The sequence below is a fragment of the Anopheles moucheti genome, chromosome 3, assembly GCF_943734755.1.
Source record: "Anopheles moucheti chromosome 3, idAnoMoucSN_F20_07, whole genome shotgun sequence".
Lineage (NCBI taxonomy): Eukaryota > Metazoa > Arthropoda > Insecta > Diptera > Culicidae > Anopheles > Anopheles moucheti.
Window position 1 is genome coordinate 76020003 of NC_069141.1, and position 21902 is coordinate 76041904.

At 42.3% G+C, this 21902-nt stretch overlaps 2 protein-coding genes across 2 annotated transcripts; both read left to right on the top strand.

The window, feature by feature from the left end:
• Window positions 1-1037: 1037 nt before the first annotated feature.
• Window positions 1038-5606, top strand: LOC128304681 (fer-1-like protein 6). The gene is made up of 12 exons (XM_053041890.1): window positions 1038-1418; window positions 1479-1622; window positions 1785-1964; window positions 2038-2307; window positions 2378-2767; window positions 2826-3010; window positions 3083-3307; window positions 3374-3979; window positions 4056-4176; window positions 4287-4631; window positions 4735-4835; window positions 5393-5606. The coding sequence occupies exons 1-12, from the start codon at window positions 1038-1040 to the stop codon at window positions 5604-5606; spliced, it is 3162 nt and encodes a 1053-aa protein (XP_052897850.1).
• Window positions 5607-9054: 3448 nt separating this feature from the next.
• On the top strand, window positions 9055-21453 carry LOC128300508 (transient receptor potential cation channel subfamily A member 1). Its single transcript, XM_053036589.1, has 15 exons — window positions 9055-9177; window positions 9257-9421; window positions 13248-13495; window positions 14616-14811; window positions 14884-15990; window positions 16303-16617; window positions 16804-16914; window positions 17415-17522; window positions 18284-18481; window positions 18560-18967; window positions 20304-20420; window positions 20497-20659; window positions 20729-21007; window positions 21073-21203; window positions 21283-21453. The coding sequence occupies exons 1-15, from the start codon at window positions 9055-9057 to the stop codon at window positions 21451-21453; spliced, it is 3840 nt and encodes a 1279-aa protein (XP_052892549.1).
• The last annotated feature ends 449 nt before the right edge of the window (window positions 21454-21902 follow it).

Genomic DNA, 21902 nt, shown 5'->3' on the forward strand with positions numbered 1-21902 from the left:
TTGTAAATTCCATTATTGAACAGGAGTTACAGAATACTTTGTGTTTTAGATAATTTACCAACCTTCGGCCCAGCCTGGAGACACTTTTACGGTGGTGCTCAAGACTCTCAGTACATCGGTAAGCTGTTAGTTTCCATCAGTACCGAGATCTTATCTATTCAATCAGTGCCAGCTCACAAAACCCAAAGTGTTCGAATCTACGAACCACTGTTGGAATCAAACTACTGGGAGGAACATGTGTTCATGATAAGCTTCAGCATTATAAAGCTGCAGTTATTCTGTCCGATATCCGTGCCTCAAATATTGGTTTATCTTACCTGTGGTGATATATTCTCGAAAGCCGTCACTTTGAAGATGGACATACCGACATCTTCGCGCAGTTCACAGTCGGCATGTTTGGATTCTGCTGGAACTACTCTTACATGTGCCGTCCATTTACCAGACTTTAGACATAAGTACTTTATGCAAGAAGTGCTTATCAAATTATGTGAAAGAGTTGAGCATTTGACGCACTGGTTAAAAGGTGCTATATCCAATCATGAGGGAAAGAATGAGATTTTTCGCGAAATAGACCGTTTCACCCGTTTGTTAACAATACTGGAAACAGATGTCACACTGGTTTACGAAAAAATAGCACAGTCTGTGTACAAACAACATACGAAATTAGATCAACTGCGAAAAAGCCACATTTTACAGCAACTGGTGAGTGCATCTGCTGTTATGCTTGGAACATCTTAATTTTTCTCATTACATTTTTACCAGATGTTAACAAAATCTGAGTTCTTAACTATGAAGTCACGTTTGAACGATTCGATCAATACGGATGAAGTGTCCCAGATCGTAACGGAGTTGGACACAACTTTAAGCGGGTTATCGAAGCTTTCACATGATGTAAGTAGAGAATGTATAATTTGCAATTTAATTTGAGCGAAGTCACACATTTCTTTACTCAAAAGGATCAAAACCAGCAGCCAGACGTTCTGCTATGCTTGTCCCGTCCCGGACATACGTCGGTGGATGCTATTGCACGATTCAACATGGTTCATTACATGCATCAGCCAAACCCTGCAGGTCCAACGGGTGTACAGTGTGGTAAACGGTGCACAATCCTCGCGAGATCGATTCATTGCAATCACTCGTGCCCGGATCGGTGTGGTTGCATTTATGCAAAGCTGGACTATGCGTTACAAGTAGGGACGGCACGGCAGGAACGGATGGCATCGAATGAGTTGCTGGGAGATCCCGCAAGGAGAGCCTCGGACGTACAGTGGCAACCGATGGGCAATCAGCTCACAACGAAGCATGTGCACTGTAAGGTACACGTGTATCAGGGACGGATATTTGCCGGATTTCTTGACGCTGAGCAGTGTAACGCTAAGCTAACCGTTCTGTTTGAAAACTACGAAATGTCACTCTCGGTAAGGTGATCTTAAGCACATGAATGTGTACTCTTTACTGTCACATTTTTTATCACATAGCCAATTCCCAACACACTTTCTCCACGTTGGAATGAAACAGTAGAGTTCCAGAATGTGCCATTTACCATGTCTAGCATAGCGAATGACGAATTGGGCCAGAAATGTACCATTATGTTCAATTTGCAATGGGAAGGACAGGAGATGGTAAGTAATTAAAGTTGACTTTATACAACAACTACTGTTTTCCGTTCACTTTATACCAAATTTAACCGAATGGCGGTCGAAGATTAAATAGATAAATAAAGTGGAGTTCATCTGGTAATAGATTGGCAATAAACAACTCATAATTTCCATCTTCATCTATAGGGTAGCAACGCAATCGGTTGGTTGGAAACCTCAATAAAACTACTAGGAACAAATAAAAGCAATGATGCAAAGAATAACCTTGAAGATTTGCAAACATTCAAACCGTATTTGCAATGGGTTCCACTTTTTCTCAAAGGAATAAGGATCGCGGAAATTTTGGTTTCATGCATTGTAGTGGAGGTATTTCTGTTTCTATTAGAGATACATGTTTTGATTATGATTTGTACATTGACCTAAAACATTTATCTTACAGCTTGCATCTCCATTAGAGGATGACGAACAAACCGAAGCTGAATGTCTGCTTGTGCATGGTTTACCACCAGAAATTGCCCCACGATTGTGCACATATACCATTCGTGTACGGTTTGTTGGTCTAAGGCAACTGCAAACCCTGGTGTACAGCACAATAAGATACTCACGAATGTTGTTAACACTGGGTGATGCAAGCATTATCAGCGGAAATACAAGAATTACTTACGGAAACAGTGCCAATTTCTCTGATGGATTTGAAAATTGCTCTGTAGTAAGTGGAACAAAGAAGTCAAACGTAAAAACATAAATACGATTAACGTTATTCTTTAACCTTCCTACAGCGACTTCCGGTCAATACAAACTATTGGCCATTGATGACTATCAAGCATATTGATTTTACCGATGAGAAGCGTCCGAAAACAATCGGAAATGCAATCGTAAACGCATCAGAACTGGTTGTGGAAAACTCCTTAAAGTCTGCAATTTCTGCAGAAACTTCAACGATTATTGATATAGACCAGGAAGCAAATGTAGCTTCAATTGCAGCGGATCTACTAAATAGAACCTACAACTGGACAAACGTTCGTGATGTGATACAGAAACAGATTGAAGGCTTCAACGCACCCAGTAAACCAACAAATAGACTAAGATCCGATGATTCGGAGCTCACCTGGTGGACAAAGTTCTACAACAATCAAATGGCGAAGAATGATAAAAAATGTTCTCTTAAGGTCAGTTTTCAACAGGAGGTTATAAGGTTTCCCATCTAACTTTGTCTCATGTCTGCAGATTTACGATACAGAATTGGAGAGTGTAGAGGAGTTTGAAGGATTTAAAGATTGGAGTGGAAGTTTTGCGCTACATAGAATCAAACGCAAGAAGAAAAAGGCCCTGGTGAAGCAGTTGTATGGCGCTATTAAATGCGACATTAAAATCAGTTCCTTGGTGAAAGCATCAACGCCACAGTATACGCCGCAAAACATACTTATCAAATGTATCCTCCATGTTTAGACATTAACGATCTATGTTTCTCTCAACCTTTGCAGCAAGGAGAGAATACTGCCCTCGATTTCGAACCCTGTGGAAATTGCAGTTGTCGTTTACGTTGTACAAGCCTTGAATCTTTCTTCGCGTGATCTCATGTCAGAATCGGATGCATATATCGTGCTGTCGTACGGCAATCAGCGTGTTCGAGATCGTGCATATTACATCCCCAACCAAGCATCTCCAGTGTTTGGTAGACGGTTCGAAATGCGCGGAACGCTGCCCAGGTAGATTCCAAGCTATTGCTTGAAGTATATTGCCAAACCATTCAAACATTGTTTGCTTCCGGACAGAGATCAAATGCTGCACCTTTCGGTGTATGACAGAGACTTTGCCTCTTCGGATGATCTTATTGGAAGCACGTACATCGACATCGAGGATCGCTTTCGGAGCAAACATCTACTATCGTTTGGATTGCCCCAAATCTTCACCTCCACGGGTTACAACAGATGGCGCCACCAGCAGAAACCCTCCGACCTGTTGCTCAAGATATGCGAACAGCATGGAATAGCAAAACCTCGCATAACGGGTGGCAAGATCTATATTGGAGAGCAAGTATTCCACGCTGACGGTCTGGACGCGAACGAATGTCAAACGGAGCAGTTATGCCTGCTGGCGCTAAATAACTTCCAGCACGTTGCCAACGGATTTTCCTTAACGCCCGAACACGTGGAAACGCGCCCACTGTATCATCCCAAGCGGGGTGGTATTGAGCAGGGCAAGGTGCAGCTGTGGATCGAACTGTACGCACCTAACCAGCCGCATCCGCTGCCACTGGACATTACGCCCCAACCGCCGAAACCTTACGAACTGCGGCTGATCGTCTGGAACACGGCCGATGTGATGCTAAACGAGCGTAACATTTTCGGTACCGAGATGAGTGACATCTACGTGAAGTGGTTAGTAGGGATCTGTAAACAGTTATGTCAACGGTTAAGGTTACCATTTGTGCCGGTTCGATTCGTGTCGTTACAGCTGGCTGCAGGAGTTCACGGAAGCTCAGTACACGGACGTCCATTACCGGTCGCTAACCGGCGAAGGAAACTTTAACTGGCGCATGGTGTTTCCGTTCCGGTACTCACCCGCCGATGGCATGGTAGGTAGCATTCAACCGACTATTGACTCCTTACGCTTTTTTTTGTATCCTTGGGAAAAGGTTGGCCTATAGGGCAACTTTGATAATTAAGAATTTTGTTACACTCCCAGCTGGTACTTCGTCGCAGAAAGGCATTCTACGAGCAGTTCGATACCGAGCTCAAGTATCCCCCGGTACTGACCGTACAGATTTGGGATAATGATTCATTTTCGGCAGATGATTTTCTCGGCACGATGGAACTCAATCTCGCGCAGCTACCCGTCCCAGCCAGCACGCCCGATGCGTGTAAGTTTACCCCAAGCCTATCATTAACCGGATCCGGCAGCAGTACGGCAGGCGATTCTTTGAACATGTTTGTGGAGCGCCGTGCTAGGGGATGGTTTCCAGTGCATGGTAAACGCACGTCCAACATTGATGCAAGCGATCGGCAGCAGCGACCTGGCGTATCGCTGACGGTAAATATTATCTGCCCGTTTGATAATACAACACACACCGAAGGGCTATGAACTTTTTTAATTAAATTAATTATCATTCTTTTCTCATTACTGGTGTGCGCAGGGTAAAATCGAACTGGAGCTGGAGGTACTCAGCCAAGAAGATGCTTCTCAGAATCCGGTTGGAGTTGGTCGCAAACCACCGCAGCATCTTCCTGAACCGCTGTAAGTACGCTAGACGTAATGGTTGCTGGAGCAACACCAAACGGAAAGAATTTAATTCCTTTCGCTAGATCGTTTGGTACGCTCCCACTCGCGTGAATCCGTACAAAGATTAATCGATGCTACTTGAAACTTGTTCGAGTCCAGCAGATTTCTACGGCTTCGATGTGATTGTCTATTTGTCTCAATCAATAGTAAACGTTGCTATCCGCGAGGTTTTCTTTATGAGTTCCTAACAAGGATTGATAAAAAAATAGTAAACATGTTTTGGAATTCTTGGTGAACAACATGGAGCGCTTTGAATGATTTAAAAGTCACCGTTAGTGTTGTTAACACTTCAATTCTTACACATTAAAGCAACCAGAAGCGTGTCTTGGTTCAGTCGTTAGGTAGCGTCCGCATCACTAATTAATCGATTAATGCGCTTCGACAGCAACAAAGCATGATTGTTCGATAAACAAAGCTGCGGTTGCCTCCGATGAGTGCTAAATCTTTCCATCACTTCCCAGCATTCCAATTGTTCGATTTCCTTTCCCCTTTATTTATTGTTCCTTCCACAGGCGTCCGGAAGTGTCTTTCCATTGGTTACGGCAGCCGGCGAAAACGTTCAACAAGCTGTTGTGGCCCCGCGTACGAACATCGTTCATCTGGATTGGTGCGGTAATGTTGCTGTGTTTGCTCATTTACGGGTTGGTGGTAAATGTGCCAACCGTCTTCATGGTGCGATCGCTTGAACAGCGACGTTCATACGAAAGTATCTCTTCCGAAGGCTGAGCTGTCCGGATCGTGCGGAAATGTTCTCGCGTTTTGTCTTTAATGATTAGTATTCGTAATATTTGTACTTTGTGAAATAAATATGTAATGTTTGCTGATAACATCAATTAAAAGGCATTTTTTAGACACAAATTCCCAATGGAGACGCCCAGTACTTTATTCTATTAAGTATGTTTTAAGTAATACTACATAAAACATACTAAATTACATAAATAAGTTATTGGTTGTTTTTTCTCTGTTGATAATTAAGTTATTTACTGCAGTTACGTTCAATTTTTTGCTTGCTGACATTGCTGACAACATCAATTAAAAGGCATTTTTTTGACACAAATTCCCAATGGAGACGCCCAGTACTCTAGGTATGTTTTAAGTACATTACACAAATAAATAATTGGTTGTGTTTTCGCTGTTGGTAAGTTAGTTTTTTGCTACAGTTACGTTCATTTTTCTTAAATTTTGTGTATAATTAAAGACCTTCCAGCTTAATTTAAACCTCAATATCGATTTTAAGTCTCGTAACTGATGACTGGAAAAATTGACATTTTATTATTTATTGATTGTTGTACAAATTTTGTACATCCTAAGGATCAAAAAGAGGTAACCATGATTGTGTATTTTAATTCTGCCGTGTCTAACCTGTGCAGATTTGCCGAATTAGGTAAGGAATTTACAGAATCGTAAACATTCACTTGGAATTTAGATAAATTTTAGTAAAACGATATGATATTTTATAAGAAATGGAAATAATTATCTTTAAGGAAAAAGATACAATTAAATTACGGTTTTTTTTAAGATCATTTAAGATCATCATAAAAAGTGCCTTTCAACCTAGGTCCACGAACCGTTCAAAATTAACGCACAATTAATTCAATAAAAATGAGTATCTTCGGTTTGTTCTATGCTACCCCATAGTGCATCGTTATTTGCCGAACTATCTCGTAATTGTTTTGACACGACCTTTGGTGAATAGCTGTCTGCCACACACACCCAAAAGTTTCAGGTTACATGATAAAAATATCCAACCGTTCTAACCCTTCAAAATGGAAAAAAGAGTCTTTTTAGAAAATCGATTTTCAGATCGACTGACAGAAAATCTGGCATGTTGACATACGGCACACTTGTACGAACCGCAAGCATTGTTTTTGGCGCAAGAAGCACGCCAACTTGTTACGCGCGGTACCGTTGACAGATTGGGAAACTTATACTGGTGTACGACGGGACGCAGTCACATGCAACAAGTTACGCCCTGGACAGGATGATTCGTATAAAACCCCGAAAACTAACCCTCCCGGCAGCGCAGTCGAGGGGAGCCTCAACCATCCCGGGGGCCATTAAAATAATGACCGATAAGATCGGCTAGCGGTGAACCGTTCGTCGGGGAATAGACACTGGCATGTTACGTTGATAAATGGATAGAATTGGCGCGAAACTCTCCCAGGACAGGGACATCCATTTTCCCGGTTTGGTAAATCAAGTTTGGATGCACCTTTCTTCTGGTAAAAAACCCGAGCGTTACCGATATTTTCTGTTTGTTTGCTTATTGTCATGTGCCACCATTAAGTTATGACGCCCGTGCTAAATGTGCCATAAACCATCCACTGCTGGTAGTACATTTGTTGGACGCTATAAATAATTTCTCCTTACCGTCCAAGCTACAGGCACCACATACCGACGACACTAGGCTGTCTTCATTGTAATAACCCCTGCGAGGGTGGCGTGAACAACAGCGTCATGTACGGTCCTCGCTCGAAGGAAACCTTATTTCATCACAAGCACTAATCACTGATGGTTTCGTCAGTTGATACAAAGGCATTCGTTTGGATTCCGATGATCGCTCGCTTATCGTAATCATTAATCTATGCGCTTCATACGCGACGGAACCGTCCCCACGGTCGGGAACGGTCAGTGAAGCGATTCCAGCCAGCAGGCGCTAAATGATGTTTTCTTTGCGACGCGTATGGTTTATCTTGCACGAATATTCTTCCACGTGACTCTCCCCGTTTTGGTGGTTGGAACGAAAAGTTCCCCGGGCTGCGGGCACCGCAACGACCCGTCCCTGCTGGCAGCAGCAAACGCACACCGATTGGCGAAACACACACACTGTTTACTTTTCCACCGACGGTGGCCACCGTTCGATCAACCCGCTCGGTGTGACGGCGGGGGGGGGGGGGGAGGGGGGGGGGGCGTGGGGCAAGTTTTCACTAGCTTTTCCGGTATATTGCTACGCACACATCAACCTCCTCCTCCGGTCCGTATTGCCGTTCCTTTCCCACCGTGTGGATTACTTCGGGCAGACGGGCATTTTCTCGCCTCGCTCTAATCATTTGCTTAATTTAACTCGTTCCTGATGCTATTGCAGCAGTATTCCGTCAGCCACCGGACATGCCGAACGTGCATTGGGGGCTAGTGCATAAAATTCCGTCACAGCGAACAGTGTGGTGTATAGTGAGAAATTATCTTAGTGGTGCAAACTGTGATAAAGAGGTTTTATTTGTCAAAGAAATGTCGGTAGGAGCAAACTTTATAAAAATGGAAACAAGTATTTTATTGTTTCGTTAGTGAAAGATCTTTCAATTGTTCGATTTTAAATGGAGTTTTAGGGGTCAATCCTTTATGGAAGTGTAGTGTAGTGTAGTTGTATGTAAATGCTAGCAGTTAGTGTAGTGTTATTTACTGCGAAATGCTTCTGCCTTAAAGTGAAAACATGTGTAAAAGTTGTTAAAAAATGATTTTTAACGCAAAGGATGTTTGCACATGCATGTTACTCCTGTACTGCGCATTACCTCAACGTAATAAATGATTAGTAAAGCTGTTTAAATTATAAACCACCGTGCAAATGCCTCCCAAGGAATGAAGTAACACATCGAAAGTGTATTTGTAATGATCGTTATGTGCGATTAATTACCTTGCGTGACCAGTGCCATACAAGCTGTTTGTTACAAGTGGGAATTATGCGTAATACAAAAAAGTTTAAGTGTTGCAAAAATTGTTAATTATATGTTTGAAAAAAGAAGCGATGAGATGTGTTCATAATATGTTTAAAGTGAAGTAAGATTGTATAATTTAATATTCATGGAAGAAACACTAAATAAATTATTGAAGTTATAGCAAATATCTGTTGTGCAGTACGAAAATTCAACAACTAGTTAAAAATAATGAAGTTCTTTTAAACCTATTATACAATTATTGTTTGTAAAAAAAGTCCATTACAAAATTATATTAAATTATTGTATTTCTAGTGTTAAAGTGCATAAGCTTTAGAGAATTGATGTCGAAAACACTCTATTATCGATATTCAAGTGCCATATTCATCATCACAGTATTTACAAATTCTGGCTTGAAGGGTTGCAAGCGAATAATAAAACAATTAGTGATTAATTATTAACCATAATTTTTAAACTGTGTAAAGTGTATGATGCTAACCGGCATCAATAGTTTCCCGTGAACGATGCCTACGCCGCTTTACCTTATTCATAGCCCTCGATCAGTACGTTCCGATAACGAGCCCAATCTTCCAACTTGTGACGCCAGTCAAGTGGAAGAGGATCTGCAACAAACGCAAGCCTTTAAGGTGAGGTTCAAGCAGTGGTGGTGCAGTCCGATTGAGAGGTTGTTTTATTTTTTCTACGAAACAACATAAAATCTTCCAGAATTGGCTACTGTCACGGTTGAAGCTTCCCACCGGCCATGGCATTCAAAATACGAAGGTGCACCAACTTAACGCGCACGACACTAACGAACTGCAGGCCATCTTAACGCAACCAGCCGATGCGGAAGTATGTCTGCTTAGTGACAGTCCGTATCGTATACTAAGGGTGAGTAAAACTGGAAGATGTTGTTTGAACCACGTCTGTAGCTTAGTGGGATGTGAGAGTATCATTATCTGCGATAAAATTAATTGCCATCTCCAGTGAGATTGGTCTAACGATATCTAGCTATCCAGATCGTATGTAATATGCTATTTATAATTTAAATAATAAAGGGGTACCAGTGAGTCATACGGTGTCCATATCCATAACGATTGCATTACATCGTCCAATTTAAAGCTCTTGGGTTGTTTTCTCATTCAATTATGGTGCCTGCGTGATTTCTGCAACTCGTTCAAACTTCCGATCCGATCGCGTGAAGCTAATGGTACCATGCAAATACACATGATTGCTCAAAAAACCCGCATTACAAATCGGTCCTTATCGCTAAGTAGGGTCATCGTATTCCCAGTAGAAAGTTTAAAAAATATTACAAAGCGTGCTTCCTTTGGGAATAAAGAACGAAGCATTCCGTTCGAGAAAAATCGAGAAAAATTAACTTTATATACCATATCTGCTCTGATGGCTTTGCTGATGGCTGAACCTTTTCAATGCCAAACTAATGTTTCCGAATGAATGGGTTTCGCGTGATTTCGGAACGATCTACGGCACCATCGCTCACAAACAAGCACTCAGGTGCGATGAAAGTTCTCAGTTATAAACCACAAGCCACGCCACAAGGATGCTCTTGGATTGCAAGGCGGAGAGCATTCCACTCTCTAGAAAGCTTTTACTTTGTATTTCGTACTCGTAGCAGCGTTCTTTAGATGGCTGTTTGCTACAGGGATTTGGATCGTCCTTCTCGCGTTTCGTGTACTTTGGCTCTCTCAGCCTCCTTCGTCCGAATCCTTGCTGGTGGACGCTCGGAACACTCTATATAATACCTATCGCCTAGGTAGTTTATCCTCAGTCTGGCGTTGACCGTGATCTTATCCGATGTGTCTTCCGATAGGGAAGAGAATTTTAACCTTTCCAGTGTAACGGTTGCATTGCATTAAGGATCAAAGGGTTGTCCATCTCCTGCGCCCGGGTGGGCAGTTGTGAGGAAACTTCAACATTTGGATTGGAAGTGCTTGCTGCTCAGTGCTGTGTGCCGTTGTGGATATGAGTTTTGTTGAAGATGAAATAAACAATCAATTGCGTGTATTTGTGATTTATTTGTGAAGATAAGAGTTGTAAATCAGTGCATTCCAAACGACAAATCAATGCCGTGTTATGGGAGTTAACGTTCGCCTGCTTTATACGAGCTTTTGTGACGTTTTGGTATAATCCTTGGAAGCTTAATTATTGTTACGTGTGTGGTTTTACCTTGTTGTGTGGCTACCAATAATCCAGGGTGGTTTATAAGCAGTGAAACATATAAATCTATTCAGTTTCGTATACAGTTTCTTTAACTCTTAATTTAAATTAAGATTGAGAATATATATTTTTGAATTAATTTAGTAAAATATTTTCATATTGTATAATACTCTTATATATTATATATATATATATATATATATATATTTTTTTTTTTATATATATATATTTTTTTTTTAATTACTTTATATGCATATTAAACTTTTTTAATTACATTTTGCAATTTGGTTTATACTTCCATGTCATTGAGTCAACTTGCTTCTCTGCTCTTAATTTATTCAGATAACCATGCGACTTCTTAAAGATAAACTAACTAAGTTATAAACTAACTCAACTGTCAAATTTCCAAACCGCGTATCTACGAATCCGCGTAGAAGAGCAACCACATATCTCTGGGACTGCCTGTATTATTTTTCATTTTTACGTGAATACTCTTATCAAAGTTAGGAGTTATCAAAATTGAATGTAAAATATTGAAAATAATTAACATTTATGATTAAATATACAATCTATATGGTGAGGTTTGCCCAGAAAAACATACTTACCGGACAAGTGTGTTTATGAAGTAAACGAAAAGCATCCTACTTTCTTAATACACGCAACCCTAGGCATGAAAAGCAGGTGAAAGGCTAGTAGTGTTTGGATAATAAATTAATTGCTTTTGATGAATTATATTGACAGCCAGCGGGAGATTTATTGATGCGTGAAAGACAGGGCATTTAGTGAAGTGTTGGTAATGTTAAGAAGTGAACAGGAAAGACAATAGATCAATTACTAAAATTGAGTCAATTACATCGTTCGTTTGGGGTAGGTTAAATAATCAATCACAGTTATCATCCGTGCCAGTGCAATAAATAGAAAGAGGAAGAAATGAAATTATGAGAAGGTAAAACATGAAGTTATCATGAGTAACATAGACGGAGACAATTGAAGTTGCCGGAATAAATTATTTCATTATAATCTTCAAACTGCAGGGTTTCTTACGTTGTATGAAAACATAACCTTATAAATACCCTTCATCGATCAACAAACTTTACCAACAAAAGCTAGTGCTTGTTACAGTGTAAATCGACCCCATACTGTAGCAGTTTGAACCCAACCGCAATATACAACATCTAGTGTACCTAAGCTGATGTTATCCATTGCTATGTATACGCGAAAATCTCTACGACACATGTGGCGCAACTGTTCGCAACGAAACGGATTCACGATCGCAACACCGCTGAAAATACCGGTCGCCTGGAGCCGTGTACTGCGTCTGCAAGGAGCGGCACGCATTAATGCGGAGGAAGTGTTACAGGTGTGCAGGGAAATTCACGTAGAGTTTATAAAAATGCGATGTGGTTGTTACGTTTTTTTATGTTTTTGTTCTAAATTGTTAGAAATACACTTTACACTTTAAGTTTATGCGCCTCCATTCAAATGGAGACGCCTGGTAGAGTGTAGCTGCACGTGTTCATGGCAATTATCATGTATCGTATGGTTATCGATTAAAATTTGCTTGATGTCTGCAAGTTTTAATGTGTCTATTACCAGCGTATCGACAACATACCGCAACGAAATCGATTGTCCCTTTACCGTTTATCACTTACCGCACTCAATATAGTTCAATTATCATACAATCAACACGGCACTCACTGGACCATCTGACTGTGCTATTTGTACTAGCGATCGTAGCGATAGCCACGCATCACTATTTCATCAGCCATGTCACTCATTCGATTTACCAAATGTTTAGGAATCAAGGGGATGGCCATTATTCGCCGCCCATCGCTGCCAGGCACGCAATACCCAAGCGGTGTGGGGCGAACGCTTTAACAATGTGTTGTTTTGTCAGCCTACAGTATCCTCGGTAGGGTAAATATCTGATAAAAGACACGCTCCGGAAGGGTTGTGCTTGGCCATCACACCATAAAGCGGAACAGCAACAGTATGAGCTGCGACCATAAAGGCGACCTTCGGTGCTCATCTATTTTTTATGATCGCCAAATGAAATATGTCAAATGCGTTTTGCTAATCGAATCGTTGGGTGCTATCCATGGGAGAAAGGTTATTGGCGTCCGTCAGTTCGAAAGCATCTCTCGACCGGTTTTGGTTGTTTTTGGGCACCGGGCAGCCGTCAAGCGATGAGTGAATCGACGGAAAAGAAACCGAAAAGTGGAACGTATACCGAAACGCCGCGTGTAAGATTGTGTTGGATTGATATGATGAAGAAAAGCAAACGTGTGGCATTTGGTGTAATAATGGTCAGTGCTTTTACGTCTTATGTGTGTGTTTGTATCAAATGGTCAGATGCCATATGTTAGAGCTAACGAATGAAGCTGTAGAATAAATTATTTAAATAATGTGATTCAAAGAGAGTGGAATAGGTTTAGCATTTTTGGGTGGGATCTTTAACGAAATAAGCTTCATTTTTTTTATCGATTTGATATTAACCACATCCTCTAATCCACTTCGTAACATAAACTCCAAACAGGCAGCAGAAGCCGGTAATCTCGAGGAATTTATACGGCTGTATGAGGGAGACAACAATCGGCTGTCGGTGAAAGATAGCAAGGGCCGGACGGCTGCCCACCAAGCAGCGGCACGGAACCGTGTTAACATCCTTACCTTCATCCACGGTCAAGGAGGAAACCTGAATGCACAGGACATGGTGGGAAACACGCCGCTTCATACGGCTGTCGAGAACGATTCACTGGATGCGCTCGAGTTTCTACTGAGCATGTAAGTATTTAACGAAGCGATCACTAATGGGAGTTGTTTGGCACTGCGTTTGGGGTGAATGAAAGCACACAATGACGTTTTCGGTGAGTGTATAAACTTTACATCCTATTGGATAAAAGTTATTCGTCGCAGAAAGCATCGCAACATCGTGGCTGTGAATGGTGTTCGTATGAAGCACAGACATTTGGAAGTGCAATAGTGGAAGTTTTGCTCACGTAGTATTTTTGCATTAAACTTTTTTAATGCTGTTAAATGATTTAAAAAAGACGCTTGATTTGATAATATTATGTACAAGGTACCCTTGTTTGTAGCAAACCTAACAAAATCCTTTTAGTTTATTAAATAATAATTTATCAACTTTTATATTAATGGTCAGAATGAGTGTTGTTTTATAATTGAGTTTTGTCCATATACTGCCACCATCTGGATTCGCTAGATTCAATATTTTACTCCCATTTTACATCACCATCACTGCATTTGATTCAATTATAACTTTGCATGATTCAATTTCCATCGTCACCGGTTGTTGTCAGTTCTTATTAATGTAGTGAAGTTAACTAAATATTTAATTCAACTAACCTATTGAATTGGTTTGGTAATGTGCGTTAGGGAAAAGAGATATTTCATAAATGGATTGTCAAACTTTGCTTTTATTTTCTAAAAGCAATTGTAACGTAATGTTCCGACGATCAAGGCCGTCAGCATACAGAAAGTATTGGATAAAGTATTACTGATTATTAACCAATCAATGATCACAATTTTGGGTTAATGAGTTAACCCACCTTAAAAAGGGTCGTACAAATCGAATAATAAAATAAATTTTAATATACTATTATTTACATAAAACTACTCCTCATATGCATGCCTAATTACGTGCGCCTCCATTCTAATGGAGGCGCCTGGTAGGGTGTAAAATCACGTGTTTAAATGATTTTTAAATTTAACGTATGAATTCCCAGCTTTCAATGGTGGTTTTTCCCCGTTGTAAGCTAAATTGAATACATTGACAGTAACTAAGTAGTTACAATTATTTCTAAACGATAATATCTTGAGTGTCATCTATACAATATATCATGAAAGGATCGACACTAATACTGTTCCGTGCGTTGTGTTCCATTAGTCCTGTGGCATCGAACATTCTCAACGAAAAGAAGCTAGCTCCAGTGCATTTGGCAACCGAGCAGAATAAAGTAAACGCTCTTCAGGTTATGGGCAAGTATCGTGAAGCGATCGACATACAACAGGGTGGAGAACACGGTAGAACAGCCCTGCACTTGGCAGCCATCTACGACAACGAGGAATGTGCTAGAATATTGGTAAGCATTATCTCGAGACAGTCAATTTCCAGCGCACGTTTAACGAATTGACCTTTCCCTGTGTGGGCACAGATTTCGGAATTTGGAGCCTGTCCTAGGAAACCCTGCAACAACGGATACTACCCGATACACGAGGCAGCCAAAAACGCCAGCTCCAAAACAATGGAGGTCTTCTTCCAGTGGGGTGAATCGAAGGGTTGTACGAGGGAGGAGATGATATCCTTCTACGACTCGGAAGGCAACGTTCCACTGCACTCGGCTGTGCACGGTGGTGATATCAAGGCGGTGGAGCTGTGTCTAAAGTCCGGGGCAAAGATATCCACGCAGCAGCACGACCTTTCCACGCCGGTACATCTGGCGGCCGCACAGGGTGCGATCGAGATAGTGAAGCTCATGTTCCGCATGCAACCGCTCGAGAAGCGCATCAGCCTGAACTGCACCGACATCCAGAAGATGACACCGTTACACTGTGCCGCCATGTTCGACCATCCGGAGATAGTGGAGTACCTCGTGAAGGAAGGGGCCGACATTAACGCGATGGACAAGGAGAAACGTTCGCCCCTGTTGCTGTCGTCGTCGCGCGCTGGCTGGCGCACGGTAATGACGCTGATCCGGCTCGGTGCCAACATTAGTCTGAAGGATGTCAATTCGCGTAACGTGCTGCATCTGGTCATCATGAACGGGGGGAGTTTGGATGAGTTCGCGAAGGAGGTTTGCCTCACACAGTCCGAGATCTATCTGCTGCAGCTGCTGAACGAGAAGGATGAGGCCGGCTGTTCGCCGCTGCATTACGCGAGCCGCGAAGGCCACATTCGCTCGCTGGAGAACCTGATACGGCTCGGGGCGTGCATTAATCTGAAGAACAATAACAACGAAAGCCCGTTACACTTTGCGGCACGCTACGGGCGCTACAACACCGTCCGGCAGCTGCTCGACTCCGAGAAGGGCACGTTCATCATCAATGAAAGCGATGGCGAGGGGTTGACGCCATTGCACATCGCTTCGCAGCAGGGCCACACGCGGGTCGTCCAGATGTTGCTGAACCGGGGTGCGTTACTGCACCGGGACCATAACGGGCGCAATCCGCTGCATCTGGCCGCAATGTCCGGCTACACGCAAACGATCGAGCTGCTTCATTCGGTTCATTCACATCTGATGGATCAGGTTGATAAGGATGGGGTAAGTTTGGAGCTTATGCTCTTTTTTATTAAGGTGTACTGGTAGTCCTCGATAATTCGACTCTAAAACTATAAAGTATAAACGATATTGATTAATTCGTCTATGTTTATACAACGAAATGTTTGGTTTGGAACTATGGATGTTTTTAGGTATATGGAATACTTATTTTCCAACAGTTTATTTAAATGTTCCCTTTCCTTTCCTTAATAAACTCCTAAGACTAATTAATGCTGAGTCCCGAAATATTCAAATTACGAAACCAAAAGTCAAAGGAGTTCAAGATTTTCGTCTTTTATTGTCATCTCAACCCAGAACACAGCGCTACATTTAGCCTCGATGGAGAACAAGCCCAGTGCGGTGATATTGCTGCTCAGTCTTGGCTGCAAGCTGCTCCACAACTACATGGACATGAGCGCAATCGACTACGCGATTTACTACAAGTATCCGGAGGCGGCCCTAGCCATGGCGACCCACGAGGAACGTTCCGGCGAGGTGATGGCACTGAAGTCGGACAAACATCCGTGCGTAACGCTGGCACTGATCGCCTCGATGCCGCGTGTCTTCGAAGCCGTACAGGACAATTGCATCACCAAGGCCAACTGCAAGAAGGACTCGAAAAGCTTCTACGTAAGTACGGGCCCTGACGCCGTGGGGGCGGTTAATTAGTTTCATTTCAGCAAAGATCTTCCCCGGAGTCGGGGTAAGCGTTTCACGAGGCCTTGACATTGGAGGGCGTGGCCTGTAAATTGGGCCATTTTTAAAACAATTAGTTCTAAAATAACTCTCCCCCTCACCACACACACACACACACAGATTCGATACTCGTTTAGCTGTCTGCAGTGTCCGGCACTGTACGCACAGATGGATGCACGCACCGGAGAAGCCGTCCAGATATCGAAACCGATACCGCTGCCAGCACTTAACGTAAGCGGCCACTGGCAGTAACCTAATGGCACGAAGTGCTTCTTGCATGCAAAGGTTCCGGAGGCGCATGCTGTTTGGCAAAAATTTCCGTCACAATTACCTATTGCAGCTTGAATTGTTTATTAGATATATTGCATGAGCTTTGCAGCTAAGCAGCAGACAAGCAATGACTCCGTTGCATACCGATTGCGAAAGACAGTAATTTGCCTTCATTTATCAACCGAGCCACTCTTAATCAGCCCCTCTTCTCTTCGACCCTGGCATGGCTAGGGTGCACTGGGTCCAATGTACTTTGTGACAAGCGTTGAATGACAGTGACACTGACTCCTCTCGCTTTAAGCCGCGGTTTTATCGGTGAAATCTAGTCCTCAATACAGTGAGTTCCCTTGCTGAACAAGGGTGGCCTTATTGAGTCCCTCCAGCACTCGTCTGGGAACACAACATGAATCGAGTACGAGTACCTTTAATTGATGCGCTTACATTCGCTTTGCTCACTGCAGATCAAATATTCCTTTCACGCGTACCAAAAGTCACAAGAGTCCATTGCAGAAATGCGGAAAACTATAAACGATCCCAAATGGCGTCCACCACCGTTGCATGTCGTTAATGTGAGTGTTTTTCCCTTTTTTTCTCCCATTACGTTGTTATTACCGTTGTTGCGATCAATCTGATTCGTGTTTGTGGCAAGATCGATTGCTGAAAGTTTAATGTTATGATGCTTTTTATGTTGGCCTGTTAAGCGGCATTTTCGTCTTTTTACGGCTGATTTGTAATGTAACGCTGATTTAAATTATTTTTATTTGTTTCGTTGTCATGGGAGTATATTTCTTGAAGTAATCCTTTGATTCTTTCATATTTCGGTACTTTAATCTATAAAATGACAGCTTTGTTTCCCTTTAAATATTCTAAGGGTTTATTATGTGTTTAAGTAATGCAAAAGTTATTAAAGGAAAATAGTAATACGAGATTATTAAAAAAAATATTACAAAAAAAACCATTACTTATCGAAACAAGCCCTATTCTGAATAGAAATTTCTCAAACAATGCATTAAAGTGAATGTTAGCGAGTTGAAGGCGAGTTAAAGCTCAAAAATAAAACGCCATTTTGTAACACTTTTTGCCTTCGCTTCGATGCTCACTTTACATCTTCTTTCACCTTTCACAAAGGGCTCACCGTTTGTTAGCGTATTCTATGCTTCATTAATGCAATGTTTCTTATTTTGTGTTGATCATGCTGTAGTTGTCCGTAAAATTTGGTAGCTTTCAAAGCTCATTACATTCACGCACAAAGTAATGCAATTAATGTTTTCTTCGCGCTGGTTCCTGTTGACGGTTCGTTCCCACTGGAACTTTGCCATGGCGCTATCAGGCGATGGTAGCACACGGTCGGGTAGAACTGCTAGCACACCCCCTCAGCCAAAAGTACTTGCAAATGAAGTGGAACTCCTACGGCAAATACTTTCACCTGGCCAACCTGCTGTTCTACAGTGTGTTTCTGTTTTTCGTCACACTGTTCACGTCCCAGCTGATGCGCAACGCTACACCCGTCGCCAATTCGGCCGGAAACGTAAGCAAATGGCGAAATCGGAACAAGGAAGCATGATTAAAACGTTCGTCTCACACACCCCCCTTTGTGGCATTGCAGCACACGCAGGATGGTGGGCAACAACACATACTCGGCTTGCGCTCAACGTTGGCTCGTGCGAAGGGATACAACTACGGTGCGATACCAAACGTGACCACCTCGGTCGCGCCACCACAGATCGAGGAACAGATGGATGTCACCACCACGACGCTCGTTTCCGGGATTGGCATCATCATCTACATCGTCGGGAGTGCGATGCGCGAGCTGCTGCAAGTTTACCAGCAAAAGTGGCATTATCTGCTCGAACCGAACAACTTCATCTCGTGGATACTGTACACGTCGGCACTGATTATGATATGGCCCATGTTTTCCAGCGGCATGTGCTTCAGCATCAACTTTTCGGCGGCTTCGATAACCGTGTTTCTGTCCTGGTTTAATCTGCTGCTGTTTCTGCAACGGTTCGATCAGGTGGGTGAATTTTGGTACCATGTCGAATTTGTAAATAATGCACAACAATTTTATAGTTTTGAGGACTTACTTTTTGGGATTTTAGGATAAATAAAATTAGTACTTTTGAAATGGAAGCTAATAGAACAACCTTTACTCTCATAGGATTTTATGTAATAAAATGGGTTCTTAAAGCGTCTTGTCAGATTTGGTCATAAAAGCATATTAAATATGCTTAATGTTACCTATCGGAAGTGTATAAAACAGAAAGCATCATCGCATAAAAATATGCAATCATGAAGCTTTGCTGGTATCGTTCTTCACTTCTCTCTCCCAATCCATCAAACCGTAAGCCTTCGTTTGGAAGATGCAAAACAGACATTTCTTTTGAATAATCCAATATGAGATAAACACAAACGTTATGATCTTATGAATGTACGCTTGGCAACCGTTTTGGCAACATGCCAACAAGCATTGCAATGCTGCGGTGGCGCCGTTGGTGATTACTATGTTCAACATTTTTCGTTTTATATGATAACAATGAGGTGCTATCATCAACTCTTACAGATTTATGGATCTAAAAAATCTCATCTTCGTCCACGTGCTTCATGATTTTACGGTATGAAATGTGTTATTATTGTAGAAAAATATAAAATGTGTGAATCTGCATGTTGGACTTGGCTTTACCAACTTTATTTGATAGCAGCTGAAAGTTACTTTTGGTCGCCGGAATGATAAGATCTTTTGCTGTGATCTTCCTTGTTCCCTGATATTCTAATAATTCTAATACGGCCCTAATCGTTATTTCCTATTTCCTATCCTTTTCCCTTTCTTCCAATCCTGATCCTTTTCTAACGCGGTGCCTTCTACCGGATGCTAGACGAACGTCGTGATTGCGAATACTGGGGATACAGTGATGGCCACAAAAACGTAGCCCCTTACGGGTTTTATTGCAGATTTGTTTTTTTGAGATGATTCTTCCTAAATGATATAAACGAATGATTAGGAAAGGAATCAGCTTACCTGACGAACACCGGTGAATTTTTGTTGATTTATCAGAGGCTACTGACTTCCTAAGGCATGCCATGTCGTTGCAAAGATCTCAGACTAGCGCTAGTTGATGGATTGGACAAGTAACCCTTGTTATGAATTTAATTGGGCTGAACTTGACTGTTGACTTGCGTAAGAAATTAGAGACAACTGAGCTATGGCTCTGAAGACATTAACGGAAGGCCTTAGCTTTGATAGACGAAAGCAGTTAAAGTCTCCAATAATCCGCGATTTAAGTGTTGATTTTTGAATCTTAATTGTGTTGACTGTATCTATCTGTCGTTGTTTTTGTACTGCTTCCTTTCAGATCGGTATATACGTGGTCATGTTTTTGGAAATCTTGCAAACCCTCATTAAAGTGTTGATCGTATTCAGCATTTTGATAATAGCATTCGGGCTGGCATTCTACATTCTGCTCTCGAAGGTACGTAAAGCTCCGTGAAGGCTGCGAACTGTTTGCGATGCACTGTTAATCACCTTCTTCGACTTTTTCTGTTCAGGTCTCTGAGCCCCAGGTAAACCATTTGTCATTCTCGTCGATTCCCATGTCGCTGGTGCGCACATTCTCGATGATGCTGGGTGAGATGGATTTCGTCGGCACGTACGTTCAACCGTTCCATGTGGGAGATCTCCCATTCCCGTTCCCTTCGTTCGTTATACTGTGTAAGTGGCGCCGTACTGTATCACGTGGGACAGTGCACTAACGCAATCTTTTCGAGCTCCAATCTGCAGGTTTGTTCATGATCCTGATGCCCATCCTGCTGATGAATCTGCTGATCGGTTTGGCTGTCGGTGACATCGAATCGGTGCGCCGCAACGCGCAGCTCAAGCGGCTTGCCATGCAGGTGGTGCTGCACACGGAGCTGGAACGCAAGCTGCCCCAGATGTGGCTCGAGATGGTCGACAAAATGGAGCTGATCGAGTATCCGAACGAAAAGAAGTGCAAACTGGGATTCCTCGACTCCGTCCTGCGTAAGTGGTTCTGCAATCCTTTTACCGATGACTACAAAGGTAACGTATTCGCTGTAGCGATGCGAAGTGCCACGGTGTGCATAACCGTTTGCCATCTTCAACAGGCGGCATCGACTACGTGCTGGAAAACACGGAAGACTACGTGGCGGTCGAGCTGGAGAAGCAGAAGCGGAAGCTGCGCGACATTGGGACGGCACTGGACACTCAACATCAGCTGCTTCGGTTGATCGTGCAGGTACCATCTTGAGCCATGAAATTTTGGGCTGTTTCGAAGCCTAATCTCTGTAATCTTCCTATTTGAATTTCCCACACAGAAAATGGAGATCAAAACCGAGGCAGACGATGTCGATGAAGGTGTCCCGACGAGCGATCTGAAAGCTTCCAGCGGTTTGTTGACAGGTAACCGATCGTCACGCTGGTCGTCGCCAAGGATACGCAAGAAACTCGGTGCCACCTTAAGCTTCAACAAGTCGATCGGCAAATGAAGGCAAATGCTAGCGTAGATTACTTCCGATCCGGGCTCCTGGAGTTTAAGCGCAACACGAGCTTGCTCGACGGTTTCAACAATTACGCACCTTTTAACCTTAGAAAGCATATGTAGCGTGTATGTGTGTGATCATTATGTATATGTGTGTGTGCGTATGTGTGCGTGAGTTTGCGTCTATAAGTTGGTACTCAAAGCTGTTCAGCATCGCTGCTAGTAAAACGCAATATTGGCATACTTACAAATAGTTCCCAGCAACAGATTATCGGTTACACCTACTTCAAAAAACCAAGCGTTTGTAACTGATTTTGCTACCTTAGGTTTTGCACATGGCACTTTGATGTTGTTTCTAGAGATGTGATAAATGTGATAAAATTTAATAAAAAGCATAACCATGCTCGACACACACAATGCTCTAAGTCTTTTTTATTTTTTAAGAACCCGATAATA

What these genes read in the sequence shown, in the direction of transcription:
- LOC128304681 (XM_053041890.1), top strand. Translation starts at nt 1,038, where the DNA reads ATGGTTCATTACATGCATCAGCCAAACCCTGCAGGTCCAACGGGTGTA. An exon ending in ATAAAAAATGTTCTCTTAAG is followed by an intron (nt 2,768 to 2,825) that starts GTCAGTTTTCAA and finishes TCATGTCTGCAG; the next exon opens with ATTTACGATACAGAATTGGA. An exon ending in TCAACGCCACAGTATACGCC is followed by an intron (nt 3,011 to 3,082) that starts GCAAAACATACT and finishes CAACCTTTGCAG; the next exon opens with CAAGGAGAGAATACTGCCCT.
- LOC128300508 (XM_053036589.1), top strand. Translation starts at nt 9,055, where the DNA reads ATGCCTACGCCGCTTTACCTTATTCATAGCCCTCGATCAGTACGTTCC. An exon ending in AGGAATGTGCTAGAATATTG is followed by an intron (nt 14,812 to 14,883) that starts GTAAGCATTATC and finishes GTGTGGGCACAG; the next exon opens with ATTTCGGAATTTGGAGCCTG. An exon ending in CACCGTTGCATGTCGTTAAT is followed by an intron (nt 17,523 to 18,283) that starts GTGAGTGTTTTT and finishes TGGCGCTATCAG; the next exon opens with GCGATGGTAGCACACGGTCG.